Raw genomic sequence first — 23,766 nt, forward strand, 5'->3', positions numbered from 1 at the left:
TTACATACAACAATAGTTTAGTTATATATTATAGACTTCTAAAAAGAGACCTTCTAAAAACATTAAAATGTATTACTGGCATGCGAAACCTTAAATTAGAGTGAATAAATGAAGACTCGGCACACCACTTCTGAAAGGTTGCCGACCCCGATCTACACCGTCATTAAACAGCCCCTTAGCCTAGCCCCGTGAGCTCAAGTTAGCTGGCATGGGCCAGCTATGGGTTTTTAACTGCTGTGTAGACAGCCACTTGGGAGAAATCTAACCTTTATCCCTTTCATTTATATTGGGACCAAGAGAATAACACAAATCCTGAAGCAGAGACATCCCTGATATCGAAATCCTGCAGAAATGCAAGAACTACTCTCACAGTATAAAATATATTAACATTTCGCAATGTAATAAAGGAGTTCACTTTTTTCTCCATTTCTTTAAAAAAATCAGTAATTACATTTAATATTAAAAGCTGAATCTCTCACATAAGGAACAACTGCAGACTCCAAGATCAGTAATTTCTTCAAAAGTCTGCTAAATCTTAGCAAAAAAACAAATTGAATATCTTAAAAACATGTAGGAAAGGGAAGACTTCAAGCTGCAGAATCATAGTGACTGTATTCATGTTGGTATAGTTACAATTGTGTTAGCATTTCCATTATAAATCTCTGCTGGGGGGAAATTTCAATCTGGGCTGAATTCCAGAATTAAATTATTTGTTTTTTAAATAAATTTGTAAGGAAATTGACTCAGTTACATATAAATGATAATACAGTTAAACAGTGATTTCAGATGCTTTTGGGGCTCTCAGTAGTTCCCCAAAAACATTCGATCATTAAATTTTTATATGTGATTAAGTAATGTCCTAGGTATTGGGGTTTGGTATTTGAGTTTAATGAAGTACATTATACCATGCTCCATGCACCAACAGCTGATCAATTTCTAAGCAGAAACTGTTGAAAAATACATTTATAGATGTTGATATGGGCTATTTGATCAGTAATACTTGTACTAAACGTTTTCATGATAATTGTCCTGAATAGGCAAAATACCATTTAGAAAATACATGCTGAACATAAATGTATATTCAGCTGTTTTGAAAGGCAAACACTCACCAAAATATACATCTGCTCAGGTGTGCAGAGTGGCTGCAGCTGATCAAAGGGATAATTGCAGCAAAGGCACCCCCAGCATTGATGTGAGGTACATGATGGACTACATGGACATACTCTCCATGGAAATGGAACATTTCTTTAAACGCACAAATTATGATTTCAGCAATGGTGGTAACTTGCTTCCTACTTTTGTCCCATTCTCATCCCCGGTGGCTAAGGGATGTGCAGAAAAGGTGTGGGTTTTGTTGTTGTTGATTTTTAATTAAATAAGATTTGAAATTCATGAAATCATGAACATTCTCCAATGCACATATGAGTAATGTATTGGTGCCTGCTATGGTTAGTTAGAGACACTACCTCATGCCTCCTAACACACGAATTCATATGAAACTGCATGCATTATTGGACTATACTTATGAGCCTATACTTTGCCTCATCTTCCATCTGGTTGAGATGGAACTGAAATGCGAGATTATTGATTCTCTGACAACTGTTGATCACACATTTGTTTTTTTGTAAGTGTTAAATATAATTTATTTTTCATTGCTCCTGGTATGGTAGGCAAATGAGCAATGAAGAAGGTGTGTTCTTATTTCCTCCATTACTAGAAATTACAGATTTTGAAAAACTTTATCAGGAAATGCCCTTTGGTATTCAACTTTTTCCATGAGAAAACTAACATTTTTGGCAAAAACTGATTGGAGCAGATTCCTCTGCAACAGAGTGAAAAGCTCTCCCCCACACACATTTCACAAGGTGATCCCAGTGAATGGGACTCTGCACGGGCACAGGATCATGATCTACTTTGTTTAGGTCCCTTAACCCCACATTGTCATCTGAGTAGTATGCCTAGAGGGGCATATATGGCACATCTTATACAATAATGATTGGTTCTATTGCTCATTAATTACAGTGGGGCCTACCCACTTTAAGATCAGAACTGCCTAAATATATGCTTAAACAGAATTTTAACATGGCTCCTTTACCAGTGTAGACCTTTTACAACAAGAACTATGATCTGAAACTCCCACACAGTATACTGAGGGGAGAATAGCTAACATGGTTTTCAGCAAAAGATTCCTTTCTCAAGTTGATCAACGTGCCAATCCATCCCACAATTTCCATCTCAGTTTCCAAAAGCAGTGCATTCAGGGAGATTTGTCTAAGGCCTGGTCCACACTAACCCCCCACTTCGAACTAAGATACGCAACTTCAGCTACGTGAATAATGTAGCTGAAGTCGAAGTACCTTAGTTCGAACTTACCACGGGTCCAGACGCAGCAGGCAGGCTCCCCCGTTGACTCCGCGTACTCCTCTCGCGAAGCAGGAGTACCGGCGTCGACGGCGAGCACTTCCAGTATCGATCCCAGAAGATCGATTGCTTACCGCCGGACCCGGAGGTAAGTATAGACGTACCCTAAATCACTGGTGCCCTGTTGGCTAGTAGGAGGAAGACTACTTTTGTCTGCATACACACTGGCACTAAGTTGATTCAGACTGTTCCAATTACGCTTTAAGTGGTTATCACACCGGCTGAAAAGTAGTCTACTCTAAACCACTTACTAGACAATTGTAAACTGAGGATTTTGAGTGTGTAAACAGTGTATTACAATCATCACAATGCTTTAACCGGTTTAAATTTTTCTAGTGTAAATCAGACCTTAGATGCTGGTGATATACTCTATTATGGCAAGGACCAGACCTAAATAAGTAGTTCCAGAGACCTGACAGTTTCAATATACCTCCTCCTCGCCACAACTTCAGCAAGGTGTGCATGTGTTGTGGAGAGAGGGGTTGAGCAGGAAGAGTAGGGATGATTTTTTTTCACTGCTTGCTCATTCCACAACTCTCTCAAGAGGACGAAAAAGCAAGACTCCTGACATGCCTGCTCCCTAATCCTCCAGAGGGGAGAAAGAGAATTTTTTTTAAAGATTTTCCCCAATTTTCTTGGACCACTATACTAAATGTGAACACCCATCCGGATACCTCACTCTTCAGGGCTCTCCTAGGAGTTTTCAGAGACCAGCTAGTAGAGAGACTGGAGGTCCTGTAATAGCAAGAGCAAGATCTGATCCAAACTGCCTTCTGGATAGGCCTTTAGATTTCCCCACCATCACCACAGTGCTCTTACCAAGAAGGGTGTGGGGGAATGTTCATGCAGGAGGCTGTAGCCTATAGGACTAACCTGCTTGCATATATATCTTTTCTTATAGTTTAAGTATTTGGTTTATTGTAATAGGTTTATAAATTTATATTAAAAGTAAAAAGAAGAACAGGAGGACTTGTGGCACCTTAGAGACTAACAAATTTATTAGAGCATAAGCTTTCGTGGACTACAGCCCACTTCTTCGGATGCATATAGAATGGAACATATATTGAGGAGATATATATACACACATACAGAGAGCATAAACAGGTGGGAGTTGTCTTACCACCTCTGAGAGGCCAATTAATTAAGAGAAAACAAACTTTTGAAGTGATAATCAAGCTAGCTCAGTACAGACAGTTAGATAACAAGTGTGAGAATACTTACAAGGGGAGATAGATTCAATGTTTGTAATGGCTCAGCCATTCCCAGTCCTTATTCAAACCGGAGTTGATCGTGTCTAGTTTGCATATCAATTCTAGCTCAGCAGTTTCTCGTTGGAGTCTGTTTTTGAAGTTTTTCTGTTGTAATATAGCCACCCGCAGGTCTGTCACTGAATGACTAGACAGGTTAAAGTGTTCTCCCACTGGTTTTTGAGTATTTTGATTCCTGATGTCAGATTTGTGTCCATTAATTCTTTTGCGTAGAGACTGTCCGGTTTGGCCAATGTACATGGCCAAATGTACATTGGCCAAACCGGACAGTCTCTACGCAAAAGAATTAATGGACACAAATCTGACATCAGGAATCAAAATACTCAAAAACCAGTGGGAGAACACTTTAACCTGTCTGGTCATTCAGTGACAGACCTGCGGGTGGCTATATTACAACAGAAAAACTTCAAAAACAGACTCCAACGAGAAACTGCTGAGCTAGAATTGATATGCAAACTAGACACGATCAACTCCGGTTTGAATAAGGACTGGGAATGGCTGAGCCATTACAAACATTGAATCTATCTCCCCTTGTAAGTATTCTCACACTTGTTATCTAACTGTCTGTACTGAGCTAGCTTGATTATCACTTCAAAAGTTTGTTTTCTCTTAATTAATTGGCCTCTCAGAGGTGGTAAGACAACTCCCACCTGTTTATGCTCTCTGTATGTGTGTATATATATCTCCTCAATATATGTTCCATTCTATATGCATCCGAAGAAGTGGGCTGTAGTCCACGAAAGCTTATGCTCTAATAAATTTGTTAGTCTCTAAGGTGCCACAAGTCCTCCTGTTCTTCTTTTTGCGGATACAGACTAACACGGCTGCTACTCTGAAACTTTTTATTAAAAGTAAGTTTGGCTGTAATGCAAGAGACCTACAGGCCATATCCTGTATGTTAAGCTAAGGCAAAGTTAGCATATCTATATTAAGACCTTTTACTCAGAAAGCAAAGTTGACCTATATCTTGTTACCTAAATAGATGAGTACCCACGCCTATGTCCATGACCTTTTATTTAGACCAATAGACCATGGAGAATGGCATAGGGGTTTTTTCACAGACTTAACAAGTACACCACAAGAGACTGAGGTGCGTACCTACCTGTCATCAATACGCACATACATATTAGCCTATGGGGTAAGTGTACCCTGACATTTCTGTGGGTGAGGAATGAAATTTGGGCATAAGAGGAAGGATTTCGGGCATTTGCCCTATAACAGAGGTGACCCACCTCAATAGAGTACTCCAGTTCTCACTTTACTCCAACTCCAGTTCTCACTTTACTCTATTCTCACTTACTTCCTCCACTCTATCTATTCTATCTATCTACGATGACTGCTACTATTAGTAGGCTATACTTGTTCTTCTTAAACTAAGTTTCAAAGGAACTAGGCTAAGCTTGGTTTCCCTAAGTTTTATTCTTAGTTTATTAGGTTTTGATTTAAAGCTTAAGTTAGTCAAGTAAACCCTAGTCAGCTTTGATAGCTCTTAGCATTTTCTAAGCACTGCATCCCTCACTCAAGAACTGAGAAACCTGAATCGCAAGGCTGTTCCTGTCTCTCTTACCACCAGGTTATCAAGGACGGGTGTGAGTATATTAACCAAAGCTTTGTTGCATATAATACTACATTACCATATGTATCTTTTGAATAGCAGTAATGCAATTGTAACTTTGTAACTCTGGGTATTTTACCATTTACTTACTATTATTAATTGTAATAAAAAGTCTTTAAGGCTATATCTGTCTCAGTGTGAGCTTCCAGTCATATCCCCGAGGGTCCTTTGTACATTCTGTGGAGCGTGATTCAGGACAAGAACTTTTATCTTCTGATCAAACAGATTGGCGAGCCTAGAACCCATACTAATTAATATTGATGAAAATTATTATTATTAAATTAAAATTAAATTAATAAATTAAATTCCCATATTATCCAAATTAATATTATAAGTACACCCTAAATCAGGCTACGAGGTAGCAACATAGTGGGCATTTTCCAAGGTCACTCTCCATTCTTTTAAGTCTACTTTATGCCACTTATGAGGTGCAAAGTGAATTAAGTGGATTGGAGAATCTGGCCTTCTATATTATAAATAAAATATGGCTTCAAAATGAATGCCAGCTGCAGCTGATTTGAGTAGCTCTATTGCCATACACAAGCTGTCAGCAGAGCCTGAGTGAATTACAAACTTACATATACTCCAAGGACACATATTAGGCCTTATGTAACGTATAACAACAGCTGTTTAATAAAAAAATTAATAGTAGTTTATGTTCCTGTCTGAAATAAATGGACTTACATTGAACTGATTACGTGTTTTGTGTTATAGTTGTTAAGATTCAAAATAAGTTATTCCAATAAATGAGATTAGTATGTTATTTTGTGAACTAATATGCAGTCTGGTTGGAAAGTGAAAGTTATTTTACTACATTGAAATTGAGATCTTATTACCATGCGCACGTTCACCGATTACAAATTTTCATTATGCTGAACAAATAGCTTCAAAACACTAATGAAACCAGGAAAGATGTAAGCACATTAAGCTTTTGTAACAAACAGGATTTTAAGATTATTATGGAAGTGTCAGGATCAACTCTACAGTTAAGATTGTATTGAACTTTTTCACTTGATGTAGGATTCAAATCCCTCTTTTTCCACAGTTCATTCATTGAATTTAGTCTCCAAATTTGCCACACACACTGTTCAGAGGGAAAGTGGCAACATCTCAGCTCTGTTGCTGTTAGAGGCTGGGACAAAAAGGCAAGTTTGTCTTTGGATCTCCGCCATATAGAGGTATCTTCTCTGTCTGGCAAATCTCTTATGGTTTACGAGATGGAAACCTTGCTCACTAAACTGTAGCAAGTCCGTCAGACCAGCAGTGACACTGGTGAACCTTATCAGGTCCTTGAAAATTTTGGGGAAAAGAGGGCTATACATAGGGTGAAGGAAAAAACCCAGGATCTGGGGACTAGCTAGCTGTGTAAAGGCACATGCTTAAGTGCTTTGTTGGATCAGGGTACTTGGCACCTTGCAGGATGATCAAGCCTTAAATAACGAGCCTGTAGTAAAGAATGACCTGACAGACTGCAGCTGAGCTACAGAGAAGTAGGGAACGGAGCTAGGAAGCATGGCTCTTTGCCATTCAGCCTGCCTCCCTCAGGCCACCTCCTCAGTTGCATGCTTCTCCATCTGTTCCATTTTATAGGACTGGGAAATGAGGCAGGCTGAAAGGAACTGAGAGAGCGAGAGAGAGTGGGGAAAGGGGAAAAGATTCCTATATACTCCCTCCAGCCTCTTCCATCTATCCAACCATTCTCCTTGCCACATTCCTCTTTAAATTTCTACTTTTTTAAAATTAAATACCTCTGATTAGATGCTGGTAACTACCAGGTAAAATTATAGTGCAACTATAATACTTCAGAAACAGATTTCACTTTTTAGACCCCCAGGCCTGTTACCACTAAAATTGATGGCTAAACTCCTCTTGATTTCAGTGGGAGCAGGACTGGGCCCTTATAGAAAACATTTAAAGTTATAGAACATTTAACATAATTGCAAATAAGCATTTTAAAAGCTGGCAAGGTTAATTAAGCAATAGTTTAAAACAAGACTATCACCTTAAAAGGTGAAAAACAGTTTAAAACCATTACAGCTGTACATCTTGGTTTTGTTAACTCCAGCTTTAAAGCGGTTTTTGTTAGGCTCGGTCTACACCACTGGGAAGGCTTTGCCAGGACATCTCTACCGTTATATCAGCAAAATACCCCTAGTGTGGACAGAGCTTATATCTGCAAAACTGCGCTTTTGGTAGCATATCCCAAGCTTCTTTCCCCTTTTTTCCTTCCCATCAGAATATGTTATACAAAGCTAAGTCAGTCACAAATAACCCCTCAACACACCCCTGGACTGGCATAGTTATGCCAGCAAAAGTTTGTAGCACAGACCTGGCCTTATGTCATTTCCAAATCCACAAGGGAGTCAAATTACTGGAAGGTGAAAACAAATTCCTGTTGGGATACTAGTTAAACTTCCCTATAACTCAAAAATATATTTTTAAAAGTGGAAATCCATTCTTTTCAACAGGACGTCTGTTCCTAGGTGCCACATTCTTTTCCTGTTAATAGTGTTTTTCTTTCCCCCAAATGAGTCATTCTGGAAAATGCCACTCACTTGAACTTGAGAAGAAACTGACAAGCTAACCCAACTGTCATGAAAAATAATGATCGTTGCTATATATTATAACTACCACACACCAACCATCCCCCTGTTGCAGCCACCAAAAAAAAAATCAAAAAAAATCCAAAATCTACTCATCAATAATCGTCAGGAGGAGGAAATAAAATAAATCTGCAACAGTTAAATAGTTAGCAAAATAACAGTGTAGTGGTAAACCTAAGCACAGAATCACTATTTTGGCCTTACAATTTGGCTGGGAAACTCTTTCACAGAAATAAGGAAAAAATGTTTTCGATGGCTTGTTCAAAAGGAAAAATAGTCATTTATCAGAGGTTATGTAAAAATCTCATACTTGTGTTGAAAATTCCAGTTTGGCAGAACACATTTAATTAGAGCTGGCTCTTTTAAAACATTAAATTCAAAATAAATATGTTTGCTATAATCATGTGAAGGGTTTATCCTAATCCAACAAAGACAAGAATTTTCAGAATCAAAGCCCTCAAAAACCTTAGCTCACCCTTTATTGGACCTACATGTTGTAGGAGTCATGAAGAAAGTGCACAATGGATAGGAAACATGGCTGCAATCCCTAGGACCAACAGCATAGATTAAGGATATAATGAAGGCTTCCACATTCAATTTGTTATTTTCCAGTATTTTAGAACTTTTTTATTCCCCCACAAAAAACTTTGTTAACTAGGAACTAAGATTCCTGAAGTAAAGAGAAGAACATTTTAGTTCATACAGACCATATTGCAAATATGCACAGACATCCATGCAACACAAGCACAAAAGATAGCACTCTGTCTACCTAACAGGTTTGAAGCTGGTGCTACTTTTTGTATATATGTCCCTGTGTTCCATATCTTCTCTCTGTCATTAGGAGCTGGCTGAGGTTAGGTTGATGTGACATGATACTGACATGAAGCCAATAGCAAATTAGCCACTGGGCCAATGGGGTCTGTGCCGAAGGGCGCCGGCGAATTGGGGGCCCCTGGAAAAATGGGAGTCCCTACACCCGACCCGCTCCACCTGGCGCTCCTGTTGGGGAGTGGGGTCGTGTCACAGGGGCTTGCCCCACTCTGCCCGCCTGGCGCTCCTGGCAGGGAGCGGGGGAATCTCCCACACTGCTTCCCCAAAAGAGTGCCGGGCGGGCAGCCAGGCGGGGTTAGCCCCCACACCCTGACCCCATTTCCCTGGCAGGAGTGCGGAGGGGGGCCTGCAGGAGGAAGGGATAGGGAGGAACCCCCACTTGCTCTGGCCCAGGGTCCCACAAACCCCTAATCCGCCTCTGCATGAAGCTATCGCAATTAGTACATTACTTGTCATGTGCACACTTGGTTCCTTGTGTCAGTGGTGTGCATACTCACCAGGAGTGCTTGTATCGATGTACAGTGCAGTGCACAAAGGGTAGAAAGCCCATTGTGAAAGCCACCACCATCCACCACACCGTATTTTGGGAGATCTTGGCAATGCATAATGACCCTTAAATAAGTCACACAAGGATGACGGGAAGCATGGGGTCAACTTCCCAGTTCACAGCTATCTCCATCCCATAATGTCATTGTTATCCCATAATTTTTACAACTTTTTCAAAATCCCACAAATCCGCATGGCCCTCCTCACTGTCCACCATCTCAGACAGAAGCATGGAGCCTGCACAGCTCTGCACTACTGTCATGAGCGTTGCAAGCACAGGTTGCACAATCTGCAGTATCTGCAGGTCAGCAAGAAGAACCAACTCAATGGTGAACATGATCATTTCTTGAAGAGGAAAGGTGGGTGAGGTTAATATTTTTTATAGAACCAACTTCTGTTAGTGAGAGAGATGAGCGTTTGAGCTACACAGAGTCTTCCTCAGGTCTGGGAAAGGTACTCTGATCTTATATTTAGCTGTGACACTAACAGATAGTTTAACATAAGAATTTAGCACATATTCTAAGACAATGAAATATTTCTTGGAGGACAGACTGCTGTGGATCATAGTGAGAACCAATTCAAGGTTGTTGGTAGCATTCGTGGAGCAGCTGCAGATGGTGGAGCACCACTTCTGGGCCTGAGAAACGAGTGCTGACTGGTGGGATTGCATCATGATGCAGGCTTGGGATGATGAGCAGTGGCTGCAGAACTTTTGGATAAGAAAGGCCACATACCTGGATCTGTGAGCTGAGCTTGCCCCAGCCCTCCAGCACAGGGACACCAAAACGAGAGCTGCACTGGAGAAGCGAGTGGCAATCACACTGTGAAAGAAAGCCTGCAATGCCAGATTGCTACAAGTCAGTCAGAAATCAATTTGTCGTCAGGAAATCCACCACAGGGGTTATAGCTGCCTGCTGTGTCTTGCACAATACATGTGATGCAAAAGGAGAAAGTTTCCCCTGGAGTCGAGGGTGGAGCTGGAGTGGCTGTCTGCTGAGTTTGAACAGCTAGACAAGTGCTATTACAAGAGTTCTGCGCAGAGGTATAGCACTCAGGAAGGCTTCAAAAGACAGTTTTAATAGTGAGCCATAGTAATGTGTTTTGTTGTAGTGTGCTCTACCTGGCCTTGCTCTTTTGTGGCATGTTAGGAATTGTGTGGTATTGCTGTACATGCAGGAATATAACATCGTCAATACATCTGTTAGTTTTGTTTGTGGCTTATAATAGACATTTATTTTGTAACAGAATTCAGTGCAAAAAAAAAGAAACCGTTAAATTTTAAAACTAATATATTTAAAATTTAATAAAACTAAATAAATTAAGAGAACAGAACTTATGAAGGGGAAAAGAACATTTATGTCCATTTCAGTTACACATACACCAACCATGGCTTTCACAGGTCAGTGAAACTGTGCTTGTCATTAATGTCCCCTGGAGTGGAGTGGTAGTGCAGCAACTCCTGATGCCACCTGGAATGTTATTTGGGGGGAGGGGAGCACAGGGAGGTCCCAATGTTGAGTTCTCAGTGGGCTGCAGAGGGAGGTGAGTCCAAGATTGTTGAACCTGCAGGTCCACCAGAGTCTGCAGCATCTGTGTTTGCTGCCTGAGAATCCCCATTTCCCAATCATTTTCCTGTGCCTTTCTTCTCTCTGCTATTTTCCATCTCCAGGCTATCTCCAACGTTCATCCTCCAGGCCCTATGCTCACAGCCCAATGCAGCACAGACTTGCAGGATCTCATTCAACATGTCATCCTGGGTCCTCTGCTTTCTCCTCCTCACCTGGTTCAGACGTTCCATGGGAATGGAGGGGGAGACTCTGAAGGCCACAATAGTAGCAGCTGCAGATACACACGGAGGTGCCCTTGTCAGTCTATTCACTATGGAAAGTGAAACTTAAGATGCAGAACTAACTCCCTTTGCTCCCCTAAAGTTTTAAGCACTACATTCTCACCTCTGCTTGGGACTGCTGGTGCACGGCGCCTGTCACAGCACCCACCATGCTGAATATGGTTTGCTGGGTTAGGGTTAGGGACATGAGGAGGGAATTGTTCAGTTGCACAAATCTTATAGTATATGGCAACAGCGAATATTGGCACTATTTTCCACAGGCAGTGCTGATTTTAGTGGATATCTCACTCCTGAAGGTATGAGAGAGAGAGACAACAAAGCTGCTGCTGGCGTCTTTAAGTTGCCCGGGCCCATACGCTGCTAACCTGTATACTGCAATGGTGCCTGCTGAAGTTATCGTTGACTTATGTGGGAAAGTGTCCTACCATGGTGAAGAAATAAGGCAGCCATCCCTACAAATCTTTGGTAGAGGATTTCATTGAGATCTCTCAGGAGGATTCAAAAGACATCACTGTGTCCTTAAACAAATTGCTCCATATGCTCTCCCCTCCCCCCCATTCTATAGGGGAATAAAAAGCAGATAATGCTTTGTTGTACTGTTACCTCTTCCCACATGAGTAAATTAATGAAAATTTAAAAGGAGTGTCCTACCATTTGGGGGGGGGGGGGGGAGAAGGGTGGAGGAGGCACTCCTGTAATAGAAAATTTATCTACACACCTATCCAAGGTTTCTTCCCCTACATCGGGCTTGCCCGTGCTCGATGGGCTGAAGTACGCTGGAGTCAAAAATCAGTCCTAGCTCACTGCACAGCTGGATCTCCTGGTCGCCTGTCCCCCTTCCCTCCTCCTCGCTGTTCACAGCAGGTGGCTGCGTCTCAGGCTTCTCGGAAGTATCCACGGTGGTGTGTGGGATCTCCGCCAAGTGTGGCGTGCAACTTGTTATAAAAGCAGCAGACCTACAGCTCGACACTGGATCAATTGTTGGCCTTTCTGGGCTTCTTGTATGCCTGCTGGATCTCCTTAGCTTTCACATGGCCCGTGTCATATCCCTTCTCCTGTATCCCCATAGCAATCTGTTTGTAGATGTCCATATTTCTACCACTGGATTGGAGCTGTGCCCGTGCAGCCTCTTCTCCCCACAGCCCAGGAAATCCAACATTTCCTGTCTGTTCCAGACAAAAGCACACCTGGCATGGCATGGTCAGCGGGGCAGTTGCACTCAGCAATGGAGAGCTGGGACATCCACGGTCTACATGACCCCTGGCAGTGCAGTTCACAACTGTAACCAGAGCAGTTTGTGTTGGACACTGTGGGACAGCTGCTGGAGGACTGTGAGAGTCGACATAGGTAACACGGTGTCTACACGTGTGCTGCATCAACCTCTTTATCTCGACATTGACTTAATGCTGCTCAGGGAGGTGGCGTTACTATGTCCACCTAATGGGGCACTTACATTGGTGGGAAACAAATTTTAGTGTAGACACATGCATGACTAGGGTGATGCAAGGCAGCTTACGTCAACTTTGTATAACTTTGTAGTGTAGCCCAGGCCTGAGACAGCACTCCCCTGTCAAACTCACTAGCAAACATGCAGCTTTAACTAGAACCACACATATATAGGACATGTTGAATGCTTCTTTACATTACAACTAAATGACCTATTATTGAACACCTACATTACCCAATGTAACAGACATACTATGGCATACAAAAATGTATATTATCTGCAGTCACAATAGACACAGATACCTCTGATTTTTAACCATAAAGCACACCACACATATACTGTTAACCAAGTTCATCAATACAGCCAGTGAGACAAAATTTAACAATTACACATTAAGGTCATAGGTAAGGATGCCTGTTTTCAGATAAATATGATGAAGTTGTGTGCTAGCTCTTGTATACTGTGGATGTCCCAGCATGAGTATATTTGCAATATGGCATATATGAGTTCAACCATTTATTTTGAGGCACAGGGATGGTAAAAACCTCACTTCAGCAGAAAACACAACATTAGACTAATTTATCTTTATAGGCATCCCCAAAAGTTATGCTTTAAAAATCACTTATGTGTAACACATCTTAACAGTGAGTTGCAAAGTCAATCAGAGCCAGGAGAATAACGATTTTTTTGGTTCACTGGTAGTACCAAAATATATACAATTGGGGGGGGGGTCATTTTGGGGTCAAACAAAACATTTAGTTTGACCCCAAAACAAAAATGTTTCATTTTGACTTTGAACAATATTTTACTTTTAAAAAAATATATATTATAGGGAAATTTGTAAGCAAGAAATTAATCAAAAAAATTAAACCTCTAGTTTAGAAAATGTCAAAAATGAATCTTTTTAAATGTTTCAGATACGTATTTTAGGGCTTTTTCCAGGTTTTTTTTAACCAAAATAATTTAGCAACATTGACACAAATTCACAGAAAGTTTTGGTGCCACCAAATCTGCATCTTCCACTGAAAAAAGTCTGTCAAAAAATTTCACCCATCACTGGTCACAACACTTACAAAGATCTTCCATGAGCACCAGGACATCACCTGTTCTGTACATCGCACATACAATTTACAGAACAACTATTTTAGAAAAGGTTTGAGAGTCTTAAAACGCTACTGAGAGACAGTGGCACCTAGTGGTTAAAGCACTCAACTGCATCTCAAGAGACCTGGGTTCTATTTCCAGCTCTGAAACTGGCCTGCTAGGTGACCTTAAGCAAGTCACTTCACCTCAGTTTCCCCTTCTGTAAAGTGGTGATAATACTGACCTCCTTTGCAAAGAGCTTTGAGATTTACTGATGAAAAGCACTAGTATGAGCTAAGTATTATTATTATTTGGTCTCTCTCTGCCTGCAAAGGCAGGGTCCCTTATTTACCATGAGTCCAAATATAACAGATTTAGAACAAAATTAAAATGTAGAATTCTAAGAATTATCTATAGAAGCTTTGCTGTACTGTTCAGAATGCCCTAAATTTCAAATTCAATCACTCAGGAGCTCTCGGAGCTAGAAGCAAGAGTGTCTAGCAAGCAGAGAATCTCTCCTTTCAAACAATATGAAGCTTCTTTTCTCTGTTGCAGGACTCAGTAGTCCATCCTGGGTCTCAGATTCCTTTAATTCTGTGGGGAAATTCCACATTGGAGGAGACAAACATTTTTACAGCAAGGTTTTTTTGTTTTTGTTTTTTTAAATGTGGTTATTTTCAGCTGGCATGGATTTGGAATATTAGAATAATCTCAAGGAGATAAAATAGTGATTAGAATGCAGGTGAAGAAATGTAAACTGCATAGTAAGTCTAAATTCTGACATGGATACCACCACCCCATGCGTTGTGTATACACCTCTGGGTATTAACATGATACAAATAAATATATATCATTACCAGGTAATGTGAAATGTACTGCAGAACATTTGGTAAACAAGCTGGACCATATGGTCACCACTATTATTATTTGTATTACCAGAGCATCTAGTCATAGACCAAGACCTCATTGTGTTAAGTGCTATACAAACACAGAACAAAAAAGATAATGCCTGCCCCCAAGAGCGTACAATATAAGACAATAGACCACAAATGGACAGACAGACAGATGGTGTAGCACAAGGAAACAATGAGACAGTATTGGTCAGCACTATAGGCAGTGATCTCAGCACATCAGCAGCCTAACCACTGCCAAGATTTTTGCAGACGTCATGGAAAAGGGGGATTTTAAGGAGGATAATCAATCAGTTTTGTGAATGTTTACATGGAGCTTTTCCCAAGTGTGAAGGGCAGCATGGGAGAAAGCACAAAAGTACTGGTTAGAAAATTTAACAACTAGGCGATGGAGGCTGATCCTTTCAGCAGCTTTCTGTATGGATATGACATAGTGTTTACTTCAGACCATTTACTTCAGCTAGCTTCAGGCCACTTCTCCAGATTGTCCAGATCATTTTGAATTTTAATTCTATCCTCCAAAGCACTTGCAACCCCCCCCAGCTTGGTATCGTCCGCAAACTTTATAATTGTACTCTGTCTGCCATTATTTAAATCACTAATGAAGATATTGAACAGAACCGGACCCAGAACTGATCCCTGCAGGATCCCACTCATTATGTCCTTCCAGCATGACTGTGAACCACTGATAACCACTCTCTGGGAATGGTTTTCCAACCAGTTTTGCACCCACCTTATAGTAGCTCCATCTAGGTTGCATTTCCCTCGTTTGTTTATGAAAAGGTCATGTAAGACAGTATCAAAAGTTTGACTAAAGTCAAGATATACCACGTCTACCACTTGCCCCCATTCACAAGGCTTGTTACCCTGTCAAAGAAAGCTATCAGGTTGATTTGACATGATCTGTTCCTGACAAATCCATGCTGTTACTTATTACCTTATTATCTTCTAGATGTTTGCAAACTGATTGCTTAATTATTTGCTCCATTATCTTTCTGGGTACAGAAGTTAAGATGACTGGTCTGTAATTCCCCAGGTTGTTCTTATTTCCCTTTTTATAGATTGGCACTATATTTGCCCTTTTCCAGTCTTTTGGAATCTCTCCCGTCTTCCATGACTTTTCAAAGATAATCACTAATGGCTCAGATATCTCCTCAGTCAGCTCCTTGAGTATTCTAGGATGCACTTCATCGGTCCCTGGTGACTTGAAGACATCTAATTTGTGTAATTTTTAACTTGTTCTTTCCTCATTTTAACCTCTTCTGATCCTACCTCATTTTCACTGGTGTTCACTATGGTAGACGTCCAATCACCACCAACCTTCTTGGTGAAAACCGAAACAAAAGTCATTAAGCACCTCTGCCATTTCCATATTTTCTGTTATTGTTCAAACCCCCCCCCCGCGAGTAATGGGCCTACCCTGTCCTTGGTCTTCCTCTTGCTTCTAATGTATTTGTAAAATGTTTTCTTGTTATCCTTTATGTCTCTAGCTAGTTTGATCTCTTTTTAATACCAGGTACTCAAGTTTGCCCATTATAGTATTTAAACTTACAACATTTGTATGCAAGTACTTACAAAATATGTCACCTTTTAGCTGTGTGCCATTAAGTAATGTAATTGAATGGGACTCTTTTTCATTTGACTGTTTCCCTTCAGTTCCTACCTGTGCTTTATCAAATTCTATACTCTCCTCCTTACTCAGATATAGAGAATCCCCATTAATAGATCTTTCTTTAAGGGATGTCTCTGTCAGTATTCCTCCAGCTCCTAATTTAAAAACTCTTCTACAACCTTTTTAATTTTACATGCCAGCAAACTTGTGCTTCCATTTTCAAAATCCTTATTTATTGTGCCCTGCCAACGTATTTGATGCTGTATGAAAAAGAGGAGCACACAGGGCTTAACTTAGAAGTGTCAGGAACTGACCAACATGTAATTTACATTATCACTACACTGCCTCTTATTTTCACTTATGATCCATACTCCAAAGAAATTTAATATTCTAAAATGACAAAGAATACAATTCAGGCACACGAAGCTGACTCATGTATGAATACAACGAGATATTCCTGGGGGAATTCTGCGCTATTGCGCATGCACATAATTAATGAGCCCCGCAGATTTCTAAGTTTTTGCACAGAAAAAAGCTTCTGCCAAAATGTTGCTGCAGTTCCGTCTTTTGTCCACGAGAGGGCGCTGTGGTGCAAGAATGGCAGCAGCTCCCAGCAGAAAATAACTTCTGTATAGAATCATAGAATATCGGGGTTGGAAGGGACCTCAGGAGGTCATCAGGTCCAAGCCCCTACTCAAAGCAGGACCAATCCCCAACTAAATCATCTTCCGCCTTTTGCCCACCAGAGGGTGCTGTGGCGATAGAACAAAGCTGCAGCTCCCCACCAGCGAGGGGGGAGAGAGAGCTGCCTTCTTCACAGGGGACCAGGTCAGGAGTCAGGGGCTATGGGGAGACAGACAGTGTGGGACTGCTGGGGGGGGTCAGCCAGGGGCTCATAAGGTCTAGTGGGGGAGATCAGACTGGGACAGGGGCTGAATAGGAGTGGAGGCACTGGGCCACGGGGGGGGAGGGAGGTACAGGGACACAGTGTCATGGTACATTAGACACACATTGGGATGGAGGAAGAGGTACAGGGGAGTGGCTGGATGGGGGCACAGAGACATGAGGACACGGGGAAGGGGGTACAGGTCCACAGGGAGGATGGGTGGGAGCACAGAGACATCAGGGTGGGGTACAGGGAAACACAGGGACAGGGGAGTGCCTGGGTGAGGGCACAGAGACACAATGGGCTAGTGAAGGGGGGACAGGGAGACATAGGTACAGAGGAGTGGCTGGATGAGGGCAGAGACACACATGGGACAGAGGCAGATGTGCCTAACTGAATGGGAGAGGCTAGGGGTCAGCCAGGGTCTGCATGGGGGAAGCTCCATAACAATCCCTCCCAGCCACCCCAAAAAACTTGTTCCATACTTTTCCCACCCATACCCAACAACCCTCCAAGTTCACACCCAGACTCCTTCCCAGCAATTTACTTCCCTCTTCCTCAGCTCCTCTGTTACCCCTGACTCCCCCAAGCCTTTGCACTGTTTCGGGGGGTGCTGGAAATACAGTTCTGTTGTGTAGTTTAAATAAATTATTACTCAGAGTTCTGCATTAATATACCTAGTATAGAATCTATTTGTCAAAAAACATTTCCTGAATCTTTTTTGTTACCTGTATTGTTACAAACATATTTGCTGACAGGTATTTTGAATAAAATGGCCAAAATAATTGAAACTGGTGTGATTATATTGTGTTATTTTGACAAATATGCAGAATTTTGCAGAATTTTAAAATATTGTGTGCAGAATTTTTAATTTTTTGTTGCAGAATTCCACCACGAGTAAACTAGAGCAACACCTTAAAAGAAAAAGGACAAGACAAGTACGTCTTTTTTTTCTGGGGTGGATCTTTTCTGGGGTGGTTTCATGGGAAAATAGTGTTTTAAGAAAATTTTAAATGAAGACTGATTCATCATGAGATGGAACAATGGCAATGAAAGCAGAAGCATGAAAACTAGTGTGGGAGGACACCAAGGGAGTTGTTAGAAGTTTTGTTTAGGAAGAGTAAAGGGGAGAGAGGCATAGGAGGAGATGAGAACAGAGCACTTCAGAGATGAGGACAAAAAATTTGAACTTGATAAGGAAATATAGTAAGAAGGAATTCACACAGAGGCACCATGGGTGTGAAAAAGAATTTGTAACAGTGGCAATTCGAATAGATTGGAACAGGGCAAGCAGATTGCCGTATTCTCTATATCATTGATTTGAGGGCACGCAAATACTGTAATTCATGCTGCTTAACTTTCCTGTATTCCCACAATCCCATCCACTACACACAGGCCCAGTCTACACAAGTGCTGTATTTGTTTACTCCTGAGGGAATTTTGCGCTAATACATTAAAAATTCTGCATCCAAAAAAAAAAAATTCAATAAATAAATGTGGAGGCTCTGCCATGGCAGTGGGGAGCACAGGCCACTGGCTGTACAGAGATGGGAGATCACTCTGCAGGCCCCCCACCCACCTCAGGATACAGACTCTGTAGTGAGGCTGCACCTGACTCTTGACAGTGCACTGCCTCAGAAACAGCCCAGGGCCCTGCCCCTCCGCGCCAGGTGCACCAGGACAACAAGCGAGAGGGACAGAGTCTCCCATGCATGCACAGCCTTGGCCCCCAATCCAGGTGTGGGGCAAGTAGGCTCAGCCCAGTAGGATCAAAGTGTAGAGGAGATTCATGTGGGGCGAGAGGGTTCATTGTGGGGCAATCTGGGTGCAGGCAGCTTGGTGAGGGGTCTAAATGGGTGTGGGATCTGATGCATAGGGGCTCGTTGAAGATTCCGGCTGCAGGGGGGTCCAGGTGATTGGGTGGTTGGGACTCGGAGGGGGGAGGGTCTGAGAGTGGAGGGGGATAGGGCTCAGCAGGGGTGAGTCCGGGTGCTGGGCAATGTTCCCTCTAATTTTTTCGACCCATGTGCAGAATTAATTTTGTTATGTGCACCAATATCAAGGTAACGTGCGGATGTGCACCACCAGTAGAAACAAAAAACTTAATAATATATATTATATCTATATATTTTTAAAAAGTTACCATAGGGATAATTACTCCAGTTAAGACAGGTCAGGCATTTTAGAACTCAGTACTCAAAGAATTAAATTTAAGCATAAGAGAAATAAATTATGAAATGCAGAGACCAGTCAAAAAACTAAAATGACAGCACTTTGAAAGAATAAAATTACAGAGAATATATGTGCATTGCAGGAAGTACCAAGTAACAACAAAAACAACACCACAAATATGTGTTGGGAGGTGAGTGTGAAAGAGACAGAGTGTGCGCGTGTGTTTGTGTATGTGTGTGTGTGTGAGAAAGAGAAACACACAGACTGTGTGTGTGTGTTGGCTGCTGGGGAAGTGTATGAGAGACCGTGCGCTGTCTCTTTAAGCAGAGAGGCACTCGCCAGTGAAGGCTCGTACAGACCACAACAGCCGCATCTAATTCCCAAGCCCTGTCCCCCTTCTCCCGCTCTGTGGAGATGGGGAACATGGTGTCCCCTCACCCCGCCTCACCTCCACCCCTGACATCAGTACCCCTTCCCTCCTGCCCCTCTCTGCACAGCAAGCAAGAGTGTCCCGGGAGCAGCTGGCCATTCTCCAAAGCAGAGGGCAGGAGCAGCGCAGCAGCAGCAGGGCAGCGGGGGGAGGAGCACCGGAACACACATCACCGCAGTGCATGGTTCTACTAATCAAGTGTGTGGCACTTGATTGACTCTTGCACGGCTGCGCAGCTTAGAGGGAACATTGATGCTGGGAGAGTGGGCCTTGGTGGGGTGGGGTCCAGGTGCAGCTGGTTGGGGCTCAGTGGGGAGGGGGGAAGGTGAAGGCTTGCCGGGGAAGTCCAGGTGCGGGGGGGCTCATCAGGGTGCAAATTCAAGGGGGGCTCAGCAGCAGGTCATCTGGGTGCAGGGGGAGGGGCTCACAGAGGGTCCAGATGCAGGAGAGGGTGGGGCTTGGCAGAGTGGAGGTGTGTGTGGGGGGGGTGAAGCTCGGGGGGGGGGGGTGTCTGGGTATGGAGGAGTAGGTAATTTGGCCATGGTAGCTGATGTCCCTTTGAAGTGGGCAGATATTGGAGCATGATTGGAAAGCCTTGGACTTTGGAGGAAGACATGGAGAGAAACAGCAGGAATCAAGAAAATATACAGTAAAGGTTGTTTTCCATATCGTAAACAAGATCACAAACCATACAGAAACTCACCTTTTAAACAGTTTTAAAGTAGTTATCACTATATCCTTCTAAGACTGAAATAAGAGGAAGAAAAGTGGATTGGTGGGTAGAACAGGGACTGGGTGTCAGAACCCTCAGGATAACATGATTTTTACGAACAATGTATGCATATATAAATGTTCAGTTATTTAAAAAAGAAGCGTCAAATTATATTGCAAGGGAAACAACTGCTTTACGACAGATTCTGGGCACAATTCAAACACTGTCAGTGTCAGCATATTTCCCTATTAGAAAACTGTAAACAGAATTTGAAATTTTGAAAGAAATATGGGCTAACAGATATAAAGATGTGTGTGACTATATCTCTTTATGTGTAAATAGCACTATGTTTAGCACTATGCACTGTGTTATAAAGACATGCTCTTTTACCGCCTCCATGAGGAGATCCAGATACACAGTCCCAGTTGGACCGTAAAGTATTTCCTGGCAAATCACTCAGGGTCTGAATTTTAATACTCCTTAGAGAAGCAGTCACTGAATGGATTGCACAAAAGAATAAAACAGAAAGTCTACATTCCACTAGCAACACACTTGCACAGAGTAGTCATTTAACTGGTCAGATTTTAAAAAAAAAAAAGGAATGTACAATGTTTATTTAACATAGTAGATATATTTTCTTCCCATTATGTAGCACTACTCATCTCAAAGGACTTTGCATACTATACACTGAACACACATATACAGAAATACAACCCCACCTTGGCAACAACAAGCCAGAACTCAGCACAAAAGTAAGACAGATGAAAAAGTGTTATCAAGGACAGTAGGAAAAATCCTAATCTTAGGAAGATGACATAGGACCTTTAGTATCGTCTCAGCAGACAGTACCTCTGTTTTTAAGCAGAAGACCAAACCACAACACGCTACATGGTACTCAGTTTATATATCGTGCCTGTGATGAAAGTAACTAACCATCAACATTCTAGAATCTGGATATGTTGGAGCATAAGGTCTGGTCCACACTTCAAACTTAGGTTAACATAGCTCCACAGTCCTGAGTGCAATAGCTATGTTGAACTAACCATCAGTGTAGATTCGACTAGGTCGAGGGAAGAATGCTACTGTCAACCTAGCTACTGTTGCTCAGGGAAAAACCTGTTACAGTGATGGAAAAACCCCTTTAAATCGCTGTATTCTAGGTTTACAGTATGGGTTACAGTGCCACATAGTGCCCATAGTGGAGGCACAGATAAAGTGTTGCAAAACTGATTAGGCCACTATCCCTCCAGCTCCATCAAGCAAGTACAACAAATAGATAATTATGTACGTTTGTTGCTTCCTATTCAACCAAAAAAAAAAATTGTATAATCCTAGATTAAAACAATCAGAAGTGTTAAAGGGTCAATCAGTTTATGGTCACCATTTTACATATCTTCCAATGTGTAATTTGGCAGAAGTACAGACATAATTATTTCTAATTAATTTTTCTTCAATACACTTCTAAACAAGAGGAAAATGAAAATAAAATGCATGTGACCACCTTTCCACCACGTGCAATGATGCAGTTAAGACTTATCTGCAATCGTTGCAGAGACAAAATTACTTCAAATTATAGCAGACATCCAGAAAAGGATGGCTTACAAGAATGATTCATATTATGTCTTGGGAGAAGCTTTCCCTTGTTATTACACTTAATATATTTAATGCAATTTTTCCTGTAGTACAGTAATTTAAGAGAAAACAATAACTGCCATAACTCTCAGGTTTCAAAGTAGCAGCCGTGTTAGTCTGTATCCGGAAAAAGAACAGGAGTACTTGTGGCACCTTAGAGACTAACAAATTTATTTGAGCGTAAGCTTTCGTGGGCTACAGCCCGCTTCTTCGGATGCATAGAATGGAACATATATTGGGGAGATATATATATACACATACAGAGAGCATGAAAAGGTGGGAGTTGTCTTACCAACTCTGAGATGCCAATTAAGTAAGAGAAAAAACTTTTGAAGTGATAATCAAGATAGCCCAGTACAGACAGCTTGATAAGAAGTGTGAGAATACTTACATTGGGAGATAGATTCTTGAAACTCCCACCTTTTCATGCTCTCTGTATGTGTATATATATCTCCCCAATATATGTTCCATTCTATGCATCCGAAGAAGTGGGCTGTAGCCCACGAAAGCTTACGCTCAAATAAATTTGTTAGTCTCTAAGGTGCCACAAGTACTCCTGTTCTTTTTGCTATAACTCTTAGAGCCTTACATCTTCAGAGTGGTTTCCCAATATTCACTACTTAAAGCCAAAGCGGTAGAAATTATGGCAGATTATTATTTTTAAAGTGCTATGGCGATGGATTCTATAGCAATATTCAAGATTGATAATGACTTGAATACTTGAGAGTGGCAGAGATTCTGAATTATTTCTAATTTTGCCCCGTTCCGGCTCCACCTTCCAGATCTGTCCTCAAACCTATTAAAACCTGCAAAAAAAGTCCTCTCTGCTGCTGGGCCCTGCTCCTGCTCACTCTTCCCTGCTACTGGTTAAATCCCCACAATCACAGGTACAGGTATTATCGCTGCAAAAGGAAATGAATTGCATGTATAAATAAAACTTATTACACAAACTACAGATTTGGATAGCTGTTTAGAGGAAAGGTAAGACTTACTTGCCACCCCAGATGCAAAACCATAAAGCAATCCTCCTCCATCTGTCTGCTGCTGGAAGACATGGGAACCTGGGGGAGGGCTTCTCTCTTGTCTAATGAAGTTATATAATAATGTTTTCACAAGTCTGCTGGTGTATGGGAGACTGAAAAAGAAAAAATCTAATATTTATCAAAGTACATGAAGTAACTATATTGGTAACTGCACTAGAACTTAAAATTGAGATTAATATAAATATATTTGCACAAGAGGGCAGGTATTAACCATGTGAATAAAAACTCAGAACTGGAATATTTAGCACCTCTACAGTGCATTCCATCCAAGCAATTTAGAGATCTCTGCAGACATTACCTAATCCACAGAGGCTTAATTCAGTAAACATCCCAGTTTTACAGAGGGGGAAGCTGAGGCACAATGAAATTAAGTATCTTGCCTAAGGTTAAATAAGACATAAGTAAGTTTAATATAATTTTTCCTGTAGTATAGTGATTTAAGAGAAAAAAAATAAATGCCATAAAATTCTTAGAGCCTTGCATCTTCAGAGTGGTTTCCCAATATTCACTACTTAAACATAAAGCCAAGGAAGTAGAAAGTATGGCAGATTATTATTATTTAAGTGGTATGGCAATGGGTTCTATAGAAATATTTGAGATAGATAAAGACTGGAATAGTTGAGAGTGGCAGAGACAGCCAGGAATCGATCCCAGGTATCTCCGCTCACAGCCCAGTGCTTTATCCACAAGACCATCATTCTTCTC

The 23,766-nt window shown here is 41.5% G+C and overlaps 1 protein-coding gene across 15 annotated transcripts in view; it reads right to left on the reverse strand.

Annotated features, from left to right (window-relative positions):
- The window catches only part of DYM (dymeclin), a 358,470-nt gene that overhangs the window by 246,309 nt on the left and 88,395 nt on the right, over positions 1-23,766 (reverse strand). For all 15 annotated transcript variants that reach the window (XM_065598719.1, XM_065598718.1, XM_065598720.1 and 12 more), the window contains one exon: positions 23,011-23,153. In XM_065598719.1, coding sequence (XP_065454791.1) covers positions 23,011-23,153 — 143 coding nt within the window. The remainder of the gene's footprint in view (positions 1-23,010; positions 23,154-23,766) is intronic.

The sequence above is a fragment of the Chrysemys picta genome, chromosome 6 (genome assembly GCF_011386835.1).
Source record: "Chrysemys picta bellii isolate R12L10 chromosome 6, ASM1138683v2, whole genome shotgun sequence".
NCBI classification, from domain to species: domain Eukaryota; kingdom Metazoa; phylum Chordata; order Testudines; family Emydidae; genus Chrysemys; species Chrysemys picta.